This window comes from Sinohyriopsis cumingii, chromosome 4 (assembly GCF_028554795.1).
Source record: "Sinohyriopsis cumingii isolate HCF-2022 chromosome 4, ASM2855479v2, whole genome shotgun sequence".
Lineage (NCBI taxonomy): Eukaryota > Metazoa > Mollusca > Bivalvia > Unionida > Unionidae > Sinohyriopsis > Sinohyriopsis cumingii.
In genome coordinates, this window is record NC_142964.1 from 6857114 (window position 1) to 6879217 (window position 22104).

At 36.4% G+C, this 22104-nt stretch overlaps 1 protein-coding gene and 1 long non-coding RNA gene across 5 annotated transcripts in view; one reads left to right on the forward strand and one right to left on the reverse strand.

Moving 5' to 3' along the window:
- Nucleotides 1-380: 380 nt before the first annotated feature.
- The window catches only part of LOC149800576 (uncharacterized), an 87183-nt gene continuing 65459 nt past the window's right edge, over nucleotides 381-22104 (forward strand). The window contains exon 1 of the long non-coding RNA XR_016420524.1: nucleotides 381-1680. This is a non-coding gene — a long non-coding RNA (uncharacterized LOC149800576). The remainder of the gene's footprint in view (nucleotides 1681-22104) is intronic.
- LOC149800577 (follistatin-like) overlaps nucleotides 8013-22104 on the reverse strand; it is an 84477-nt gene continuing 70385 nt past the window's right edge. For 3 of the 4 annotated variants that reach the window (XM_089954525.1, XM_089954527.1, XM_089954524.1), the window contains exon 7: nucleotides 8014-9939. In XM_089954525.1, the coding sequence (XP_089810651.1) occupies nucleotides 9839-9939 (101 nt within the window). In that variant the 3' untranslated portion in view covers nucleotides 8014-9838. Of the gene's footprint in view, nucleotides 9940-22104 lie in introns of all 4 variants that reach the window. The other variant, XM_089954526.1, reaches the window with a different exon arrangement.

Here is a 22104-nt window from a genome sequence, read left to right on the forward strand (position 1 = left end):
GTGTGAAATATCGACACTTCTCGGCTCAATAATTGACATTTTTTCATATTTTCATAAGTTAAATGTATATGTATAAATTTTCACACGTGGCTTCAACACTCATTAAAATATCACGTTGTTTGTATCATGCAAAGAAATATATCCGGTATTTACGTAGGGAAAAAAAAATATCCCTCATGTATTCTATTTAGCTAATAATACCAACAGCCAACAGATGATATATCCCATTTATTCTATTTACCTAATAATACAAACAACCAACAGATGATATCCCCAGATATATATATATATATATATATATATATATATATATATATATATATATATATATATATATATATATATATATATATATATATATATAGTTTTGAGGATGAGAGCACTTACAGTTCTAATATCTTTCTGCGTCGTGGTCTTTAATCTGAATAATAGAGCATTCAATTGAATGTTTAAGAATATCGTTTGAAAACATTAATGTGCGTCATAAGTTTCACACTGCATATATGCATGTGACAGTATTGTAATTAATTACATGCTGCTATATTTATCAGAATGTTTACACCACGCACGGATGATAAGTATCGGCTGCATATGCTTGGATAAAAACAATCCATGATGAGTGAATACGATACCTGATGTTTTCAATTTAATTAATGATCTTATTTTCAGCGAACAACATAAAAATAGAATTTAAATTCAAACATAACTTCTAACGATTTTCCTGGTATTCATCAGTCAATTTTTAGCGAGCATTTGACGAAGGCATTAAAGAAATGTTTGTGATGAAAAGAAAACTACATGTCTAATGGGTAAATGGTACTCGTAAAAAATAAGGATAATGGGGGGGGGGGGGGTAAACAGTTTTACACTACATTAAGATGGGACTTTCCTTTAGACGTAATTTACACGAGTAAGATGAGGAAGTATTTTGAAGTACTCATTGAAAACATTCTAAAATTTCACGTGAAGAACATTTTCTACATTAACTAACAAGGCAAAGGGTCAATATCGACATCCAGTTTGGGCCCAACATATGGTCTGCCCGTCGGTGCGACGGCATCCCTATATTGGTACGACACTTTGATTTGCGCCAGTCGATTATGGTTATACATATCCTGTAATTGCATTCATAAAAGAGAGTTAACTAAAAAGTATTGAAGCAAACGAAAAAGAAATATCGGAAAAAACTGTATAAATATAAAAAAAATTAACAAAATAAATCAATAACAACAGCAACAACAACAGGCAACACAGATCTCATATTATACACTAAGATTTAAGCGGTCACCAAGTTTTCCACGTCCCGTATTCTCGTGCAGAAATGTGAAGACATGGCGCCACCATTTGCAGCGAAGGAAAACACATCTGAAGCATAGACCAACAAGTAGGTCACCGCTTTTATTTTTTTCTGGCAGCAGAATCTAGACGCAGTTCCGTCCCAAGCGTTAGTCAGTTCCTAGTGATATACTGCTCACTAGAAGGTTTCCAGACGTTCTTTTCCTTTGAGTGATGCTGCTTTCCACGTATACGTCAGTAATTTAAAGATACGGACAGTAATAGATAGATGTACACATAGGTGTTCAGTTCTGACAGGGATTGTTACTAAAAAATGAGTGCTCTGAAGGATATAACGCCATGGGTAAAAAGAAGAGGGTTTTTAGCTACCATCCACATACCAAGGTCAGTCGAAATAAATGTATTAATTAATAGCGAGCGTCCGATAGTCAGAACGGATGGGGAGGTTAAAACAGCTTAAAACGTCATTGTGAAATACGTGCCAACAAGGTTGGTCTCCGCTGTCAAAAAAAAAAACAAAAGCGGAGACCTATTTGTTGGTCTAGACTGAAACAGATATGTGTGAAAGTTGTGGCATGTTTGACTCATCCATGCACATTCCAGAAGATATGACCTTACTTGCACGAGAACTAGTATCGCCAAATCTTGTTTCTAAACGGGTAGAAATCGCATTCTCAGACATGTTAAATTGTATACGTGGTAGGAATATATGTTTTTAACCGATCATCCGTCTGCATTAGCGATAGCCCTCATGCATAAAGTGAAGAGTCCGTTCCCCGGGTTTATAGACATAACTTGCACTATCAGTGGAAGAAATGGTTAACCGTGTTATGTGAGAATAACTCATACCTCTACGAGGGGTCGTTATCTACTTTTGGGCAAATCTCAATAAAAGTTAAACATCGATTGTCATAAACGGACCGGCGCAAAGTGGGTACCGTATGCCGGCTAGAGGCAACCTGTTTGCTGTGGGAAGCGACTTGCTATGATATTCCATCAGAGAAGGTGTTACACGTTTAGAAAGAGTGCGATTTATTCAAATAAATTTGAACTTGCAGTAAGGATTCTGACCTTATTGCCTGTATCTATTTTACATGCCATACTGCGTGGTCTTGTACTCTTCGTCTTTTATCCAAAGTCGGATAATTCAGTTACTTTCGGTTGGAGGATTTGTCTTTGTATTTTGGTAGCGTTTTTGCTTTTACCATGTTTTGTACCTAGCTTACTCAATTCTATAGAACGAGTAATAAGCTGAAGCGCCATCTAACGTTACATACAGGTGACGCTCGATGTAAAACTTTGATGCGTTCTCGAGGTTATGGCGCAAATCACGAGTGATGTAAAGGCACGTGAGTCATATCACATGGCGCCAGCGTTGGCGTTAAAAGGGATCAAAGAGGCGCTAATTGAATGTCTTTCCTTCTATCTATCTACCTAACTACCTACCTACCTAAACTGGCGTAAATCGAGCATCACCTGTATACATATACGCAAGGCGGGCAAGCCTGAATGATTGCCCCTTGTCGTTCTTGCACGGTAAGTTTTACTTAGCTTGAACTAGATTTCACAATTGCATTTTCACAAGCGTCCAAGATGGTTGGAATAAATGCTTTCCTTTACCATTTTTTGTATTTAAAATTATTCAAATGTATTTTTTGAATTTTCAGAAATTGCAAATGTTCGACCTTTTACCTTGATCTTTTTTGTTTTGTCCGGTGTTACTTTCATGGCAATGACCGTCTGAATCTGATTAAAATAAAATCTCCACAGTCCTACGTGAAGAAACAGCGGATATATTTTAGTCAGATTGATGACAGTTTTATCTGTGTTCAAGAGCGCAACCAAATGCGAGCAGTATAGACAAAGATTTACTAGATCATGATGAGCTGTCAGATGAGAGTCTATCTTATTCGCTTTGCATCATATTGATGAACTGATAACGTAGACCCTGATCTGTCCTCTGTTTATGTGAGGACAATGTTCGTTTTACGACGTTCGATTGCGATATCGGAACCCACAACAGTGATCGTTTAATAGTGCAAGTTCTTAATAAAATCCGTATAGGAGGTGAAAATAAATTCAGCGGATCCATTTCATGGAGCTCTAGTCTCTTTCCAATCTGGACAGTATGCTGAGAGAATACATCTTGTGACTCGGTGGGACATCATGCTACATGTCTGCGGCATGATGCCCTGTGCTAGACATCACTATAAACTGCCACACTGCAGACATGATAGCGATATGACTGAAAAATTGTTAAAGCTACGTTACAAATCCTAACCACTCACACACACACACACACACACACCCACACACACACACAAGATTTATATTTGAACTTGTATGAATTGGTTAGAAGAAATTATCGTGAAACTAGGCCGACCAGTCTTAACACTAATCTCTTAATGTTGAGCGCCAAGCGAGGCAGCTGTTAGTACCATTTTTGTATGACCATTTGGTATGACTCGGTACAGGTTCGAACCCACGACCTCCCGCTTCCGAGGCGGACACTCTAACCACTAGGCCACTGGAGTGGTCAATATAAATCGTAATTGTGAAAGGACGACGTGTATATAGCATTCACTGAGCGCGATAGCGAGAGAATTTCTGAATAATTATATTGCAGCTCTCTCTCTCTCTCTCTCTCTCTCTCTCTCATAATTATGCAAGGTTTTGAAATAGATTTACGAGTCTAACGCTACGTTTTAGCTGTATTTATCCACATTGATCCGAAAAGATGATGTCTATGATAGGAATTATGTTTTGTATATCGAGCGCAAGACAGTCTCAAGAGTATTAAACTCTCTCTCTCTCTCTCTCTCTCCGATCCATCGACAGCGTGTGGAGTTTGATTACTGATTGTATTGACTTGCGGGTAATATTTTGTAACATCTAGTGTCTTAACTTTAGATTTCTTTCTTATAATCTATATCAAATAACGCATTTTGTATTCTAAATTCAATGTTTTTTTAGGAACACCTTGCATACTAGAATAAACTTATGCCCTTTTTATGCAGACAACGTGGCCAATTGTAAGATCAATCAAAACTTGACACAAGATATTCACGTTTATGAAGTACAAAAATTAATTATTTGATTCGGCTTTCTTAACCTTTTTGAAAGGTATAAAGGGGGTAAAATGATATCAACTGAATAGACCAAAAACCGTTGGAAAAGAAAGTGATCTTTGACTTAAACGTTAATGTACTCGCAATGTTGTACTTTTTACTCGCAATGTTGTACTTTGTACTCGCAATGTTATACTTATCAGAAGGTGATATTTTGAAGCTGATATTATCTAAGTGGAGACTGAAAGTAAGCAGTATCAAGAATTAATCATAGAGATTTTTTGTTTTGCTTTTATGTCAACGCTTCAAAGCTCAGAAATGAAGATCGAATTTCAGACGAATCAGTGTAAGGAATGAAAATAAATCAGACTGACATTGCAATTCAGTTGTAAATTGGCCAAACTTATGGATTCTGTAATAGTCAAAGCTCATTTCATATAAGTGTTTTCTTAAAGATGGTTATCATTCAACATATTTGCATGGAACTTCAGTGTTAATAATTATTCTACTCGTCATTATTTATTTATTTATTTCAAAACCATTTTATTATCAAAATGTAGCATAAACATAATTTTTATTCAGTGAACAATTGTTCCACACACAAGTCGGTGAAAATAGCGTGTTTTACATGGCGGAAACAAATACGTGGAACGTATTGGACCAACTCTTTGAATAAACTCTTTTTTAAGTTTGGTATACGAAGAGAAGTTTGGTATAGGAAGAGAAGTTTGGTATACGAAGAGAAGTTTGGTAACGAAGAGAAGTTTGGTTACGAAGAGAAGTTTGGTATACGAAGAGAAGTTTGGTAACGAAGAGAAGTTTGGTAACGAAGAGAAGTTTGGTATACGAAGAGAAGATTGGTAACGTAGAGAAGCTTGGTATACGAAGAGAAGTTTGGTATAGGAAGAGAAGTTTGGTATAGGAAGAGAAGTTTGGTATACGAAGAGAAGTTTGGTATACAAAGAGAAGCTTGGTATTGGAAGAGACGTTTGGTATACGAAGAGAAGTTTGGTATACGAAGAGAAGTTTGGTATAACGAAGAGAAGTTTGGTAACGAAGAGAAGTTTGGTAACGAAGAGAAGTTTGGTATACGAAGAGAAGTTTGGTAAAGAAGAGAAGCTTGGTATACGAAGAGAAGCTTGGTATACGAAGAGAAGATTGGTATAGGAAGAGAAGTTTGGTATACGAAGAGAAGCTTCTTATAGGAAGAGAAGTTTGGTATACGAAGAGAAGTTTGGTATGCGAAGAGAAGTGGAGATCTCTTGCATAATATGCTGAGCAAGTCTCTTCTACCTCCACATGTTATGTGTCATCTTTACAACAAAAATTGCCTTTTAGTCTAAAAATAACATGGAAAATGTATCCTAAGCTTGACGTGGTCATCATCAGCTTACTTAATCCAGTGTTACAAGCAGAAGAGACCTACAGAACTAAGAACATGGCACCGTTAGGATTTATATTTCGTATAGCAGAACTGATAGTGCCGTGAGAAGCGAGAATGGAGGAGGCCCATGAGAGAAAATTGGCCAAGTATAAGCCACTCATCCATGAGTGTTAGACCAATTGATGGAAGGCCTGGAATCTTCCGCATGAAATGGATACCGTGGCTTTGCAGTACAGATCTTTTGGCGTGCCATGGGAGTCACCGGGTTTGCAGGAGCTAGCCACAGGAAGTTAGTCACCAAGTTTGGCAAACAGGCCGAGGAAGCCTCAGATTGGATTTGCCGAATGAGAGAGGAACGATGGAAAAGCTAATCGGTTCTGGGCTGTGTCTGATCAACTCGGTCGGTGCACCCATTAAGAGTGTTGTGGGTCAGAACCGAAACGCTCTCGGAAAGGGGATCCTCCCCTGATGATTAAACCGAAATAATCCAAAATACCCAAACACTTTGGATACAATAATATGAGAATTCTAGGGTATTCCAACATTTCGACTGAGTTAGAGAAAGCTTGCATCAACCGTGCTCCAAAGCGTAAACTCTTCTTGACATGGTCCCTACCAGACGCTTTTCTCTTCATTTTACCCGAATGGTAGACAACTGCCATGGCACTTTAGCTTACATCAGGTTCCCAAACGTTTGGACAAGGCATACTTAGGCAACAACAACACACAAATAACAAACATGGATACTGTCAAAATAGCATGTTTAGCATTCTTTCTATTTATGCATATTTCGTAATATCTTTTTGAGGTTCGAAAAATTCATTTATATTACCAAAAAACACATACAGTCAAAAGTGAATATGACAGCATATCATCAATATGGCTGCCGATAACTTCCGGTGGGAATGGTCTAAGCAGAAACTTGTATTAGAACTACATGTACTTTCTTACACGGTATAAATGGCCTTCATGAATGTAATGCAAAATGTGAAGAAGAACTCCATACAGAGAAAAATCGCCACAACACGTGGGAAACTGTATGAGTATACAAATACTGAAATCACCGAAGTGACCAGCTGCCGCTCTAACCGTTACATCAGAGTTGCCTTGGTTTTTATTGTTGGCATATGTTATTGTTCCTTCAGCGACGTGAACAAGTTGTTATTTCGTCTCCATTAGCCACATCGGTTATTTCAAAACTCGATGGAAAGATATATCAATTTCTTGTAACCAACCAGTTTAGATAAAATCAAGGTCAATTTATAAAGAGTAGTTCTGACATGCGCCTATCAAAGTTCGTGTTCTGGTTAACGCCAGGTCTTCCTATTTTCAGTGGCCTGTAGCGTTGCACTGGAAGAGATAGATCATTATCGTTAGTAAATGTATGTTCCGAATGATGTTTTTCACTTTCAGAAATATGAAAACTGCAATTTAGTTGGGATACAAATCCAACTAAACATGACCTCGTAGCGGAGCCCATCAGACCTATGTCGGAGATTCTGATTTTAATCAGGCAATTAAATATAACAAATGATAACTGCTACATGACATCCATATACATCTTGCTTACGTAACACTGGCTTAAATAAGGTCTCATTCAACACCATAATCTACAGTTTGCACTTGCAAAAACAAATTAATACAAAACAATCATGATTCATTTTGGTACTACTTATTACTTTGAAAAAAGTGATCGGATTCCAAAAGGTTATGAAATTCATCAATCACCCTTGTCTGTTTTTAGAGAATAAACGTGAAGGCTGATTCCCTGTTTTTAGAGAATAAACGTGAAGGCTGATTCCCTGTTTTTAGAGAATAAACGTGAAGGCTGATTCCCTGTTTTTAGAGAATAAACGTGAAGGCTGATTCCCTGTTTTTAGAGAATAAACGTGAAGGCTGATTCCCTGTTTTTAGAGAATAAACGTGAAGGCTGATTCCCTGTTTTTAGAGAATAAACGTGAAGGCTGATTCCCTGTTTTTAGAGAATAAACGTGAAGGCTGATTCCCTGTTTTTAGAGAATAAACGTGAAGGCTGATTCCCTGTTTTTAGAGAATAAACGTGAAGGCTGATTCCCTGTTTCATATGACAAACAATACTTCTGACAAAGGAACCAAAAGACTCAAGCACAAAGAACACACAAGTCAATTGCGAGATTTATTTCCATCACCTGAAATTTCGCTGTCGATATATATATATATATATATATATATATATATATATATATATATATATATATATATATATATATATATATATGTATGTATATGCATGCATATATATGCAATAAACTGACAATGAACAGTGCGCTCAGGCTAGTTAGATACTAGTTTCGCACTGTTCGTTGTCAGTTTATTGCATTTATCTTCATCAGTCCCTGGTACAAGTGATTGCTTGCTGGATCCAGCGCACTTGAAAGGATTGTTATTCGCCATATGATTTCCATATATATATCCATCCTTCTGATGTGTTATGAACATTGAATCACTAAATATGATTATGTAATCCAAGCAGGTAACATTAATCTTCGAGAAGAAAGCTCAAACAATATCATTTACAAACAGCTGGCCGAGTTGACATAAATCTAACACAGTGAACAATATTGGATGGAACTTTACATGATGAAAGAGTAAATTTGTACACATTTTACAGAGCAAAATCATGAGACATTACGGTCAAGTTACATTAGCATTAATTTATTTTACAACTATTACATTAATAATTACATAGTCATCATTGATTACTCGTTACTCAGCTTCCTGTGACTATGTCGCATATTCCTTCGTTTTATACTTTGTGATGTTAGACCATCCACTCTTAACCCAGTACCCTTCCAAGTCATATAACAGTCTAAGCTTACTGCCAGCGGAAGTCAAAGATGTCGGTTTACGTATTTTGAAGATGCAGCACTTGTATATAGCAAAGCAAGTGTTTCCTGTTCAGCGTTACACATGCCCGGTGTAGAAACAAACACAAAACTGTCGTTAAACACACACACACACACACACACACGCACGCGCTCGCGCACGAGCGCGATGATAATGATTCTAGCGATAATGATATTCTTTCAAACAACTCTGTAGCCATGAATCTTGCAACCAACAAATAAATAATAAAGACTAATTATTATATAGTTATGCCATGTAGAGGGAATATGTTTTTATACAGGTAGCATTTTTCTCGTATCGGCAAGTCACTCTGCATAGTACTGTACAACTTGTTTACTCGTATTTCGGTATGCCAAGAGTGAAAGCGTAATTCGGTTCATGTAGCAGCCTAGTCATGAATACTTGAATGTTCCTGATTTTATCGACGTATTTTATCATATGCATATCGTCTTGTATTTAAAAATATATTTCATGAAATATTATCTTTTTTCTTCAGTTTATTTCCACATATGTGAAACTAACTTTGTCTAAAATTGTGGTGCTTATTTGATCAGAGTTTTTATTCGATTTGATTTGAATTTATTTGCTTGCGAAATGAATTACTTTTTAACAAAATGTAAAAACTATGTGCTTTTTTTGGCCGGTACCTATGTCTGACGGTACTTATATTTATAAATTAGAGATTTATCGAAAGAAGATCAACGTAGCGAAAAGTATTGTTTCTTAATTAAAACATATGTACACAATTCATGCATCAGAAATAGAAATGAAAATCAGCAACACAGTCTATGCATGGCATTCAAAAGTAAAATACCCTACATGTTACCCGTATTGACGAACGAACCATTTACCCAACATACATACATACATTCAGACAGACAGACAGACGAGCTCACACATTCACACACATATTTATGAAATTGACTGTGGACTGACAGTCCTGCACACAGTGAGTAAAACTATACAAAGTCAATTCACATCTTCAACAAACCCACAAAGCGCATGTCCGGATGTGCAGTCAGCACCGTACTGACTGGCAATTGGACTGATATGCATTTTATACTGCTGACCAATTGGCAAATGTTAAAGTCAAGTTGCCTTCCGAATAATATGTAGTCTTTCACCCTTCATCCATGTAAAAGGACTTCAGTCGATAATACTCATATCACAGACAACATAAACTTGCTGGACTGACAACAGCCAGTCACAAACTTGAGTTCAAATCCTTCTCTGTCACTCCGCCCTTCGTCTCCTTTCGTAAAAGTGTATTCGTGTAGTCTGGTATCATATTTTCTTTTAATAAACCTGAAAGGAGAAAATTGGTTCAACCATTATTATTGTGGAGTCACTCTGGAAATAAATAAACGTAGCAGACGGATACAGTACCATAGCAGGAGCCTAGCCGGCGCTCCCATCACCCCAAAATTGAGCGCCAAACAACCTGAACATTCCCTAAAGCAAGTTTATCTTTACTGTGAGACGGTTAAAAGTATGCGCAAGAAACCTTTAAAATGCAGAGACTTTTGGTGGTATCGTCTCGTGGGCCCTCGCCAGAGGCTGTTTCCAACATACCGCTCGTCAACTTGTTTAGCCCATCCACACCAGTTCAAACACATAGAAACACAGCAACAACAAAGCAACAAAACGTAGCTAAATGATTATACTAAATCTACTCGATAGACTTCAAAGCAGAACACAGCTGAATAATTTGCATAAATTAATTCGAAATTATATTATTCATATCGACTCAATTGCTCAACTTATTAGTCTTTTCTCAAAAATATAGTAAAAAGTACTTCTGAGAGTGAAAAATCGCCATGACATGAAACCCCTTCATCAGATTTCGTCCGCATGCATCGCAAATAATGTGGGTTAGTAGTCGTGATTTCTTTTTAAAGCACTCATATAGAAATCTAAGCATACATTAAAGCAATGGAATAGTTATTGGTTATGTGTTAATTTAAAACTGCGGCAATCATATCTTATAATGTTGAATCCTGTCCGGTCACACAGCTTAGTTACTGGGAACACTTAATTAACTCATTAACCCTTGGATGTTTTTGTCGTTTGCGCCTGAAATGCGAGTAGGAAACACATTTTGGGGGCTATTTCTGAACACATCCTAATACATCGACTTCCAAGAGATTTCCCGTTAACCTAATGCCTAGTTGTGTTAGAAACATTGTTTTTTTTTTTTTTTTGTTTTTCATTGGATGTTTCGCTCGCACATAAGCAGAAGGGTAAAAGTTGAATTTGTTTATTTCTTCTTTTTTGTGCTTAACTGGCCTATCATTTTCGTATCGAGACCACTCTTTATTCCAAATGCCCATCTTATCCTACTTTTTGCATAGTTTCACCAGTCTCTATGCAGTTCAGACCGCTCTGTCTGAGATGCGAGGCCAAAAAGTCTAAACTCCGCACACAAAATCGGATTCCGACCACGGGCGAATTTTGGGTGGAAAAAAATCGGGTCCAAATTTTTTTGGTTTTTCCCTCTGTATTTTGTAGAGCAACTAGAACGTCCAGATTATTTGGTATCATTGTAGAGCTACATCAGTCTATCTTTCTATAATACCACCCACTTTTGTGTATTGTACATGACCTTGATGCTACAGAGCGCAGTATTAGGCTACTACCTCCTGACGCGTAAACGCGGCATCAGCGGCTAATGAGTTAAGTTCAGAATGCACTTGACAATTAGCCCAATCGGAATGTTCTCGGCTATTAATGCATGGCAAAAAATATGCCTCGGGTGTACGTTGGCGTAGTAATTTACAGAAAAATCATACATTCTGTTAGCCGGAAATTTATCCGCAAAAAAGAAACCGCAGTCAATTCGGGTTACTTCGATTTTTCTACCACTGGAATAATTGTAAGACTAACTGAAAAATTGTAAATAAAAAAACAGAACGATGCATTTGCAACAAACTGGGCAATCCTTGTTTCATGAATAGCCGAGATTATCCGAATGCAGATATCGGTATACATTCAAGGTATGGCCCGTTTGATTAACTCCGGCGTTGCGAATGGACATTTTACATAAATTCATTAGAAATTATTGCTTGGAAAGTGTTTCCCGTTCAAATCAAGTTGGTACGAGTAGGACTGGTGATATAATAAAATAGTGGAGAATAAGAATACACGCGCCAATAAGCAGTTTACTGGAATGTACTTATTACATAAAATTTAACATAATACATGATGCATTGGTAGTCTGGGAAACAAAACACTAGCCCGAAGACACAACAAAATAAGTTTTGCTTATTTAAAAAAAAAACACACAGATCAGCAGATACATCATAAATGACAATACTAACAACAGCTTCTAAGGCAAACAACATTATATACAACAATGATCACATACATAAACATTGGTTTATATAAATAAAACGTACGAACATATTTGAGACATCGCAGAATGCGTATATAGGAGCATTTCTACAAGAAATATGACAAATCTGTTAGCAGAATGCGTGTAAAAAGTCCAGAGAAGTATTCAACATATCCAGAACTGAGGGTGGTAGAAGCTGACATTTAAAAAAATAAACAAAAGACAAAAAGTCAATAAAAAGTAGCAATAACATTGAGCACTCATTGGAGAACTTCGCGTGCGATTGGCTGATTGTGACCCAAATATATTATTATCAGAAAATACTGTTGCAATATTAAATTGTACCGTTGCAACAGCAATACTTACATTTACATTGACAAGAGATAGAATTCTGACGATAATTGGATATCGTTGGAACGGTACCTATAATTTTGACCCTTTTTGACACGGCTATTTAATGAAGACAAACCTAACATGCCTTACCAATGCGAAATGAAGCCGACCTCAAAAGTAGTCTATTCTCGAAAACAAAGCCTGATGGATTGAAAGTAAGAATTTAAAATTGTTTCACATTATAATCATATACATTAGATAGACGAACTATTTTCTAATTGTCTGTGGTTATTATTACCCGAAAATACGCCTACCATGAAAATAATCCGTCATCGGAAATACGCCAATGAAAGTTAATAATGAATAGTCAGCCGTCATCGGAAATATCACGATGATAGTTATTAATGAATAGTTAGCCGTCATCGGAAATAACACAATGAAAGTTATTAATGAATAGTTAGCCGTCATCGGAAATAAGTCAATCAAAGTTATTAATGAATAGTTAGCCGTCATCGGAAATAAGCCAATGATAGTTATTAATGAATAGTTAGCCGTCATTGGAAATACGCCGAATGAAAGTTATTAATTAATAGTTAGCCGTCATCGGAAATACGCCAAATGAAAGTTATTAATGGATAGTTACCCGTCATCGGAAATACGCCAAATGAAAGTTATTAATGGATAGTTAGCCGTCATCGGAAATACGCCAAATGAAAGTTATTAATGAATAGTTAGCCGTCATCGGAAATACGCCAAATGAAAGTTGTTAAGTAATAATGTAAGCCACGGCATATTTGACACCCCCACCCACCCAACACACCCATATTAAACTCTCACGGCATATTTGACACCCCCACCCACCCAACAAACACATATTAAACTCTCACAGGATAATATAATAAACCAAGCTTCAATTTTGCACACAACAAATTAGGTCTAGACTTAAAAATGTTTTTGTTTTAATCCATTGATCTTATTAGCTGAAATTTAAATTGATCAATTAAATATCTTACGTACAGACTTAAGTTAAAACTTAAACTGGTGGAAGTGAGGACCAAATAATTGTCTTATGTAAAGACTTACGAAGGGTAGTTGAAAAATTTAAAATAGTAGTGCGCTCTACAATAAAGTTCTTTAATAGTGACAAATCCATCTTCTCCAAACACTCCTCGTGCATTTCTACACATTTTGTCAGACTGATCATCCCGTTATTAAGTGCAAGTTTGTATTCGCTCTTTGATACGTTGTTCATTCAATGGAAAACTGCACTTTTAACCGCATGGCGGCTTTCAAATCGTCTGACCATTAACGAATCTATGGTCACGGGATTCAGCCTAAATACTTGGAGCCAAATCAGAGTTTTGTGAAGCATGTGTCAAATTCTGGATGCCGTTTTCCTTCCTGAAGTCTGTAGAACTGAAGATTTATGCGCCAGGGCGTTGTCGTGGACTAGATGGATGCCTCAGGTACTGGTGAGGGGATGAGTACTTGTGAGGAGTCGGGTACTGGTTAGAGGACGGGTGGTTCGGAAGTATTCAACAACTGATGGCAACACTTTGCAGACATACAAAATGCCCCGTGTCACTAGTAGGATAAGACACAGGTGTCTAGATGACCGGGCCTTTTACATTGAAAATAATGCGTACAACACTCACTTGACAGTCCGACTAAGTCCGACGATTTGTGATCTCTGGTCGTTTTCTCCGAATCAAACTTACTTTTTTTCTTGAGTTGAGTTTTTTTTTAAAAATCCACGTTTTATCTCATGTGGTAATCTATCAGTCTCATTCAACTGGTGATGAAACCGTGCACATGTCTGGCGAGTAGCTGTTCGGCTATTTCAACCTTGTAACAATACTGCGTTGCGGACATAACAAATTTGGAGAAAACTGGGATGGATGTAACTGTATCTGATGTTGTCATACAAGAAGATATTCTGCATCTTAAGTCGGGGAAGAGGAGTGATCTGCATGGACCGTCAAATGAATTCCTAATTTTGTTGTATGGATTTAATGCAACTTTTGATGTAGTATATTTAATGTTGTTTTTTTTTCTTCATTCTAGGCCTTTTCCACATGTTTGGTCACTAAATTATATAGTTCTAATACATAAAAATGGTCCATTGAAAAATGTTGAAACTTTTAGAGGTGTTCCTTTGTTGAGTGTTATTCGAAAAGTTCATATGTAATAATGGACGTATTGATTGGGCAGAATCTTATAAATTTAAGAAGAATTTAGGGAAATTATTTCAACGATTGACAGCACAGTGCACGGTTTCATCACCAGTTTTAGTAACCAAGAAACAAACTGTTTTGTGGTTTACTCAGTTTCACAAAAATTTTTAATTATGTTGTCAGGACTTGCTTCCGTTCAAATTATTAAATATGGAAGTATAAGGAAAAAGTTTTTCAGAAGGTATATTTGAATCGTAAATGTATTTTAAAAATAAGGTTAAATCTAATGGCGACGTTTTTGAAGAACTGTCTGCAGTTTGCATGGGTGGTTATTTATCTCTGTTGATTTTTGCAATGATTACAAATAATACTGAAAACTAGTCTAGACCTAATCACTGATGTCAGGTTATTGAAATTATTTTTGTCATTATTTGAAGCTGCTATATTTACCTGGACTCAAGAGGGCCCAAAGTAGGATTGGATTATTTTAGTCAGTACTGTAATAAACGACTTTTAAAGGGTTATGAAAAAACACCAAAAACATACGTAATGATTTTAGAAAGGGAAATAATCAATCAAATATGAGTTTGTTTTTCAATGGGATAATGTGGAAATTATTAAAAAAGTTCACATCTGTAGGAATCGTATTTACTATTTGGGTATGATTTTTATGACCGCTGCGTTATCATTTTAGAAATGTATTTATCACCGGTGTATGATTTTTAGGACCGCTGCGCTGTCATTTTAGGAAATGTATTTATCACCGGTGTATGATTTTTAGGACCACTGCGGTCTCAATTTTAGAAAATGTATTCATCACTAGGGTATCATTTGCAGAAGTACAGTGTGACTCTTATAGGTAAAGATTCTAAACCACTCATTTATTATTTTAATGATATTTCACCTAAGACTGAGTGTAAATTATTTTATACTCTTGTAACAACATTTTAAAATAAGGCACCTAAAGTTCGAGTTTACGTAAAGACATATTCAAAAGAGAAAGTTCATTTTATTTTCTGTAGAAAATTGCACGGTGCCAGAATATATATGCATAATGAGTTTGTAAAAGAAGAATTTGGGAGGACAATCATTGTAGAATAGTAATTTGTATAGATTTTGAAAAAAATATATGTGAGTAATTACTGGACCAAAGTTTGTTTGACTTCTGATCAAAGAAGATACTTTAGACTGATCTATGATGATTTAAGGGAAAATGTAAATCAAAAGCATCAGAAACGTGTGTAGGATTTTGTTCGACAATTACTCGGTGATTTTGGTCATGAACTGTTGGATATCTTTATATATTTTTGTACAAGGTAAAGCATCATCTATCGGATCAGTTTGTTCACAAACTGGCATTCCAGAATTTCTAAATGAAACCACGACCGTATATTTGTTTATCAGTTAATTTTACATATTAGTTTATCAGCTAATTTCGTATATTTGTATATCGGTTAATTTTGGAAAAACGGTTCCATGTTAATCTTCAGTGACATCTTTATAAGACATATAGGGACTGTGTAAAAACGTAAATTCCACCTACGTCATTGGAAGAGACCCTATATTTATGAAATTCACCGGTCTTCTTCCTTCAACTCGTTTTACCATTCTAAGAAATTTACGAAATTACATTCTGAAGGCTTCAAAACGGATCGGTTAATTTACATATAAATTAATACAAACTGAGTTTAAATGATAACATACATAAATTTGTTCTAAATACAAATCTTTGTTACATATACATTGATATCTAATTGAAACTGTATCAGTTATCACTGTTTACATCTTCTTCGTACTATCTTAAACACTGATCATACTTTTTTAACCTTAAATAGTTTCGCTACTTTATGTAGATATCGGATTGTTTATCGAAGTATGATTTCAACAGAAATACACATTTTCGTACGTTTATGTCTGTGTTTTTAAGAGACAAAATGAGTGAACGAATGGAATTATGAGATGTGTATAATTTGGCTTTGTTTATATCTATATGTACACTTTGGTTTTGTTTATATCCATACGTATATATCGGTTTTATTTATATCCATACGTATACTTTTGTTTTGTTTATATCCATACGTATAATGTAGATTTGCTGATATCACTGCGTATACTCTGGGTTTTTTCTCCATACCTATACTTTGGTTTTGTTTATATCCATACATATACTTTTGTTTTGTTTATATCCATACGTATAAAATGGATTTGCTTATATCAGTGCGTTTACTTTGTTTTGTTTTTTTTTTTGTCCATACGTATACTTTGGTTTTGTTTATATCCATACGTATACTTTGGATTTGTTTATATCCATACGTATACTTTGGATTTGTTTATATCCATATGTATACTTTATATTTGTTTATATCCATACGTATACTTTGGTTTTGTTTATATCCATACGTATACTTTGGTTTTCTTCATATTCCTATGTATACTTTGGATTTGTTTATATCCATATGTTTATATCCTTACGTATACTTTGGATTTCTTTATATACATACATATACTTTGGTTTTCTTTATATCCATACGTATACTTTGGTTTTGTTTATATCCATACGTATACTTTGGATTTGATTATATACATACATATACTTTGGTTTTCTTTATATCCTTACGTATACTTTGGTTTTCTTTATATCCATTTGTTTATATCCATACGTATACTTTTACTTTGCTTATATCCTTACGTATACTTTGGCTTTGTTTATATCGATATGTATACTTTGTTTTTCTTTATATCCTCATGTATTTTTATCCAACACTTTCATCCTTTTTCACTACAGAAAGCTGCCATGGTCTACAAAGGATTGTACGGTAAAATTTGTAGAGACTAATTGCTCTCTCGTGCAATAAAGTCTATCTCTTCGTTTCGTCTATTTGCCCTTTTTTCCGAGTAATTGATTCAAATGTTTCTTTTTCGCTTACAAAGTTTGGGTGCGGCTTACTTAGATGTCAGAGCTCGTCCTGATAAGCGCAGATACAATATCATAATGGGTTGTAACTTGAATTAAGATTAAGGTATCCCGACAATGATTACAAGCAAAGATGACATGTAAAGTCAAGCATTTTTAATAAGAAAGAAATTCTTCAATATTTTTGTCAGCTTTTTTGTTCCTAAAATAAATTAAGAACGAAGACGAGCTCAAACTTATACAACGGTTACATGATCAAACTTGCACATTACATTTTATCATTGTGTGACACGATCGCCGGTGTCAAAAGGAAACTAATTAGTCAGATACCATTTGATTACGACACAATATATTTACTGAGAAACGAAAAATTGTTTTGCAGATTTTAATAGCAAAATTATAGTTATACCCATGCTTCCAGAAGCAAACTTTAGACGTTCATTACGTACGTTCGTGTGTCTATCCTTGTTTTCCCTGTTTGTGACGTAATGTGTATTTCAGTATACCTAATGAGACGAAATTTGCAGTGTGGGACTGTACATCGGATTATATAAAGGTTTTGCACACTTAAACTATGTTGATTTGACTTTCTTTTGTGTTTCTTCAGAGTATCTATACTATTGTTTCAGAGCCGAAAGTTCTAATGTTGATTCATTTTAGGATGAGCGTATAATCGCACTTTCATTTATTTAAATTTAGTTATTCATGCCACAGAATCTGAAAGTAAGTTATGAGCCCAGTCTGTTTTTAGTGAGAATGCCAACCATGGCACAACAAGTTCTTCAATACACAAATGGCTGAAGCAATTTCAGTGGTATCACCAAGCAGTTCCATCAATGTCTTTCAACACATGAAAGACGAAATACAGTTCAGATATTAAACAATGCCATGTGTTTTAATCAAATCGTGCCATTTTCAGTATCTTCAAGACAATTTCAAGAAGGTTCAAACAAATGAGTAATTTATGGGTGGAAATTATTTGCCATCTCGACCCATATAAACTAAATTTCCTTTATTGAAATATGACTTTCTTATTTGTCATTTCTCTCATCATCATAGATGGAGACCAATTTACGTCTGTGTTTTAACCACGTTTTCAAGATCACACTGAATTCCTTAATGCAAACCGAATCTTATACGGTTTCTCTAAAGATCCAACCAGTTCTTCAATAGACAGAAACCTTAAATTAATTGATAGGTGTACGGTTGGAGACTAAATTATCGTCATTTTCTCGTGCAACAGTGGGAGTCCGGGTGTGAGGGGTCAAATGGTCTAAGGCGCTAGTCTTTACAGATCACAACCACGTCTAACCACTGTCCGCGTGAGTTCGAATCTCAGTCTCTGACAACGTTTGACTGAGAAAGCTAGCCAGTAGCTTCATGTGGATCGGTGTTTCTTCCTGGGGTTTTCCCGGATTCTTCCTCCACCAGTTATACTGGGCTGCCATGGACAGCCTGTTTACTTCAGAACGTACTGTGTCATAATCCACGCAGGTTGTATATGCTACCAGGCGTATATGAGAAGGAGTAGATTATATTTTTATTGTTGTTTTCGTTGTTTGTATTTTGTTCAAATGCGCTTTGCTAACAATAGCACATCTATGGGCTCCTAAACTCATAATGGCGCGAGGCAGATTAACCCTATAATAGATTTATTCTCTTACAGGAAAGACATTTTTAAGTCTTGTTCTGGCCGCAGATACTGCATACAATGAGTTCCGTTATGTTTAATTGCTGATGAAAGATTAATATTTGATTAAGCTTTGAAAATCGCGAAAGCCTATTCATACGGGTGTATGGTATATTGTAACCAACTGGCTTGTCAAGATAAATGGATACCCTAAGCACTGCCTAATTTACATTAATCTGCATTATAAGTCAGCTTTCATCCAAACAATTTACATCTAAAATCAATTATTATTATTAATTGTGTTATATTAGCCCGAAAGGCGTGTACCATGGTTCGTCGTGAAAAGCATATCAAATTTCATGATAAATAATATTATATTTTATTCTTCGTCAAATTCATGATATACAGTATTATGTGTAAAAAACTGGGTATAGTTTAGTTTTGTTTGGGTCTATTTGTCTTATAAATTGATCAATAACAAATAAAGATAAACACTACGTATTAAAATACGGTTCATATATTCAACAGTGTGTATCAGTTTCAGCTAAAATAAAATCAAACACTCCCATTTGAAGGTCATCATCAAAGAAAAACCAGTACTGACTATTTTTCTTAATTAGTAAGGTAGAGAATGAACTTTAAAATGATGTTGTTGTTGTAGGGTTTAACGCCATTTTTCAGCACACGATAGGCCATATATGGCGGCCAGTATCAATGGTGGAGGAAGAACCCGGGAAAACCCCGGAAAGAACCACCGACCCACGAGAAGCTACTGGCAAGCTTTCTCACATACCCACATTGGCTGAATCCGAGACTCGAACCCACGCAGACAGAGGTGAGATGGCAGTGGTCCGTAACGTACAGCGCTTTAGACCACTCGGCCACTCGGGGCCCCTTAAAATGATGTAGTTATAAAACACCTTAAATGTTCATGACACGATATAACACAATGAACAGTAGATCAAAATACAAACTGGTACCATATACGTTCAAAATACAAGAAAAAGTTGCTCCATTCATGTGACACGATATTTACGTTATTTTCAAAGTGTTGTTTGTAGTAGTCATTAGCGATACACCGGCGCTAAGTGCAACCCAACCCAGTAACACGAGTGAAACTTTTCAGACAATATTTTGTATTAAACTCTCGAGGAGAATGTACTTCATAATTATAATCTCGTGGAGTGGGGTGTGTTTAAATGATTCTTTTTCAAAGTAAGATTGCGACAAAAGCTACAGTTATTAGTATGACACTCATCAATATCTACGTAAAGTTTTGATTTATTGAATGCTTTAATGTTACACGTATTCTGCATGATAAATATGTAGCGGCACTTTGGTGGTGGTGGTGGTGGTGGGGAGAGCAATTTTTAATTATTTAATACTTATCTGCTACGATTGTGTTGCTACGCTTTTCCGGAGCGCGGGACGCCAAGTCCACTGTCCAAGGTAAATATAACCCAACCCCCCTTCCAAAAGAAAACAGAGCGCGATCCCAGTCTGAAATCGTCTTAGTCATATCCAACAAACGGAATTTCTTCCTCCTTTGACTAGAAAAGAGTACAGAACATCACAGCGGAATTTGAAGAGAGACTCTTTGTAACTGTAGTAGATACTATTGCAGCCATAAAACGAGTTTACGCACTCCCCAAAACAAAAACCTCTGAGAAAAAAATTAAAATAACCCAACAAAATCAACAAGAAAAAACAAACTAAAAGAGAAAAATGAAACCATAGTTAAATAGCAGTAATCCGTTACTGATACTAATGCATTGCTGAATTCACAAGTTAGGATAAAGGCTGATGACCTCAACCCCACAACCCACCCCAAAGCACCAAAAACAAAACAAAACAGACGTGCTATAATAAATATACACCGACTCTTACTGTATGAGTGTTTAGTACTATAAGCTGGCTCTTCTTGAGATCACAGTCCCTGAAGAAGTAGCCGCGCTGGCTCCAGATGAGCACCTCATCTCGAACCTGATGCGTTTGTGTACAGAAAGGGTGGGCTTACGGGGTGTGAACCTGGACTCCAGTTAGAAACCGGTCCTGATCTAGCCGCCAACACAGGTGGTGACGAAAACCTGATTCCGGTGGAATATTTGCCAACAGTTGATCCTTGTGAGGTATTTAGTTTGCTAGAACCTAGCATTGGAGAGGACAAAAAAGAGGTCTTCCTAGGGGAACGAAATTCCGCACTCCGGTAAATACTCTGGGGCCAGAGGCTAGGCCGATTAGGTGTCCCAGACAAATCGGTACGTAATTCCTGTGGGCCAGAAAAATGTGAATTCGAAGGCACGCGTCCTGAAGATCTAATTAGACCACCTAGTTGGTGGACCTTGTGTCGTTCTTCACTGAGGTTGTAGTGTCCGTTTGAAAAGTTATTCTTGAAGCATCTTGCTGAAGACAGAAAGATCGACCATGAGTCAAACGTTTCTGAACTGTCCAAGACTAACAAGATCCGGAAATATAACCTCGGACTTGGTTTGTGTTCTACCACGTATTTTAATAAACGGGTGTACACGTTTTCACTTAGATGCTCAAGTCTGGACTGTTAACAATTAATTGGGGGTTAGCGAAAGGGGAGGAGATTCCCAAAGGCAAAGTCAGTAATCTTCATTTATGATGGAAAGGACCCACACGTCGTACTTGATGAAAATAGGGCTAGTCTGGTACCTACATAGAAATGGGGTAGAACGCTGAGGACTTTCTCTTTATGTCTCTGTAACTGCCTCATTTAGAAGAAGGACAGGAAGTGAGTTTTGAACTGGTGATGCTTGAGTGGCTGCTGAAAATGGCCTTCTTTGAAAACATCAAGCGAAGGTTTGCTCAGAGTGGCCACGCTTATTGGCTGGATTAGAAGTGGACCAGTGTTGTTGGTCGCTCAAGTTGTGCGACACCACAAATGGAATTAGACCTTGGAAGAGCGTATCCCCCCCATTAAGCGGTGCAGCCATCTACAAAGTTTTCTTTTTCTATCGCCCACGAAAACCTTGAATTACTGGAAACTCATATTTCTATGGGGGGGGGGGGGGGGTAAGGATGGGGTGGAATAGCTCTGCAGAGGAAACATCGTTTACCGTCG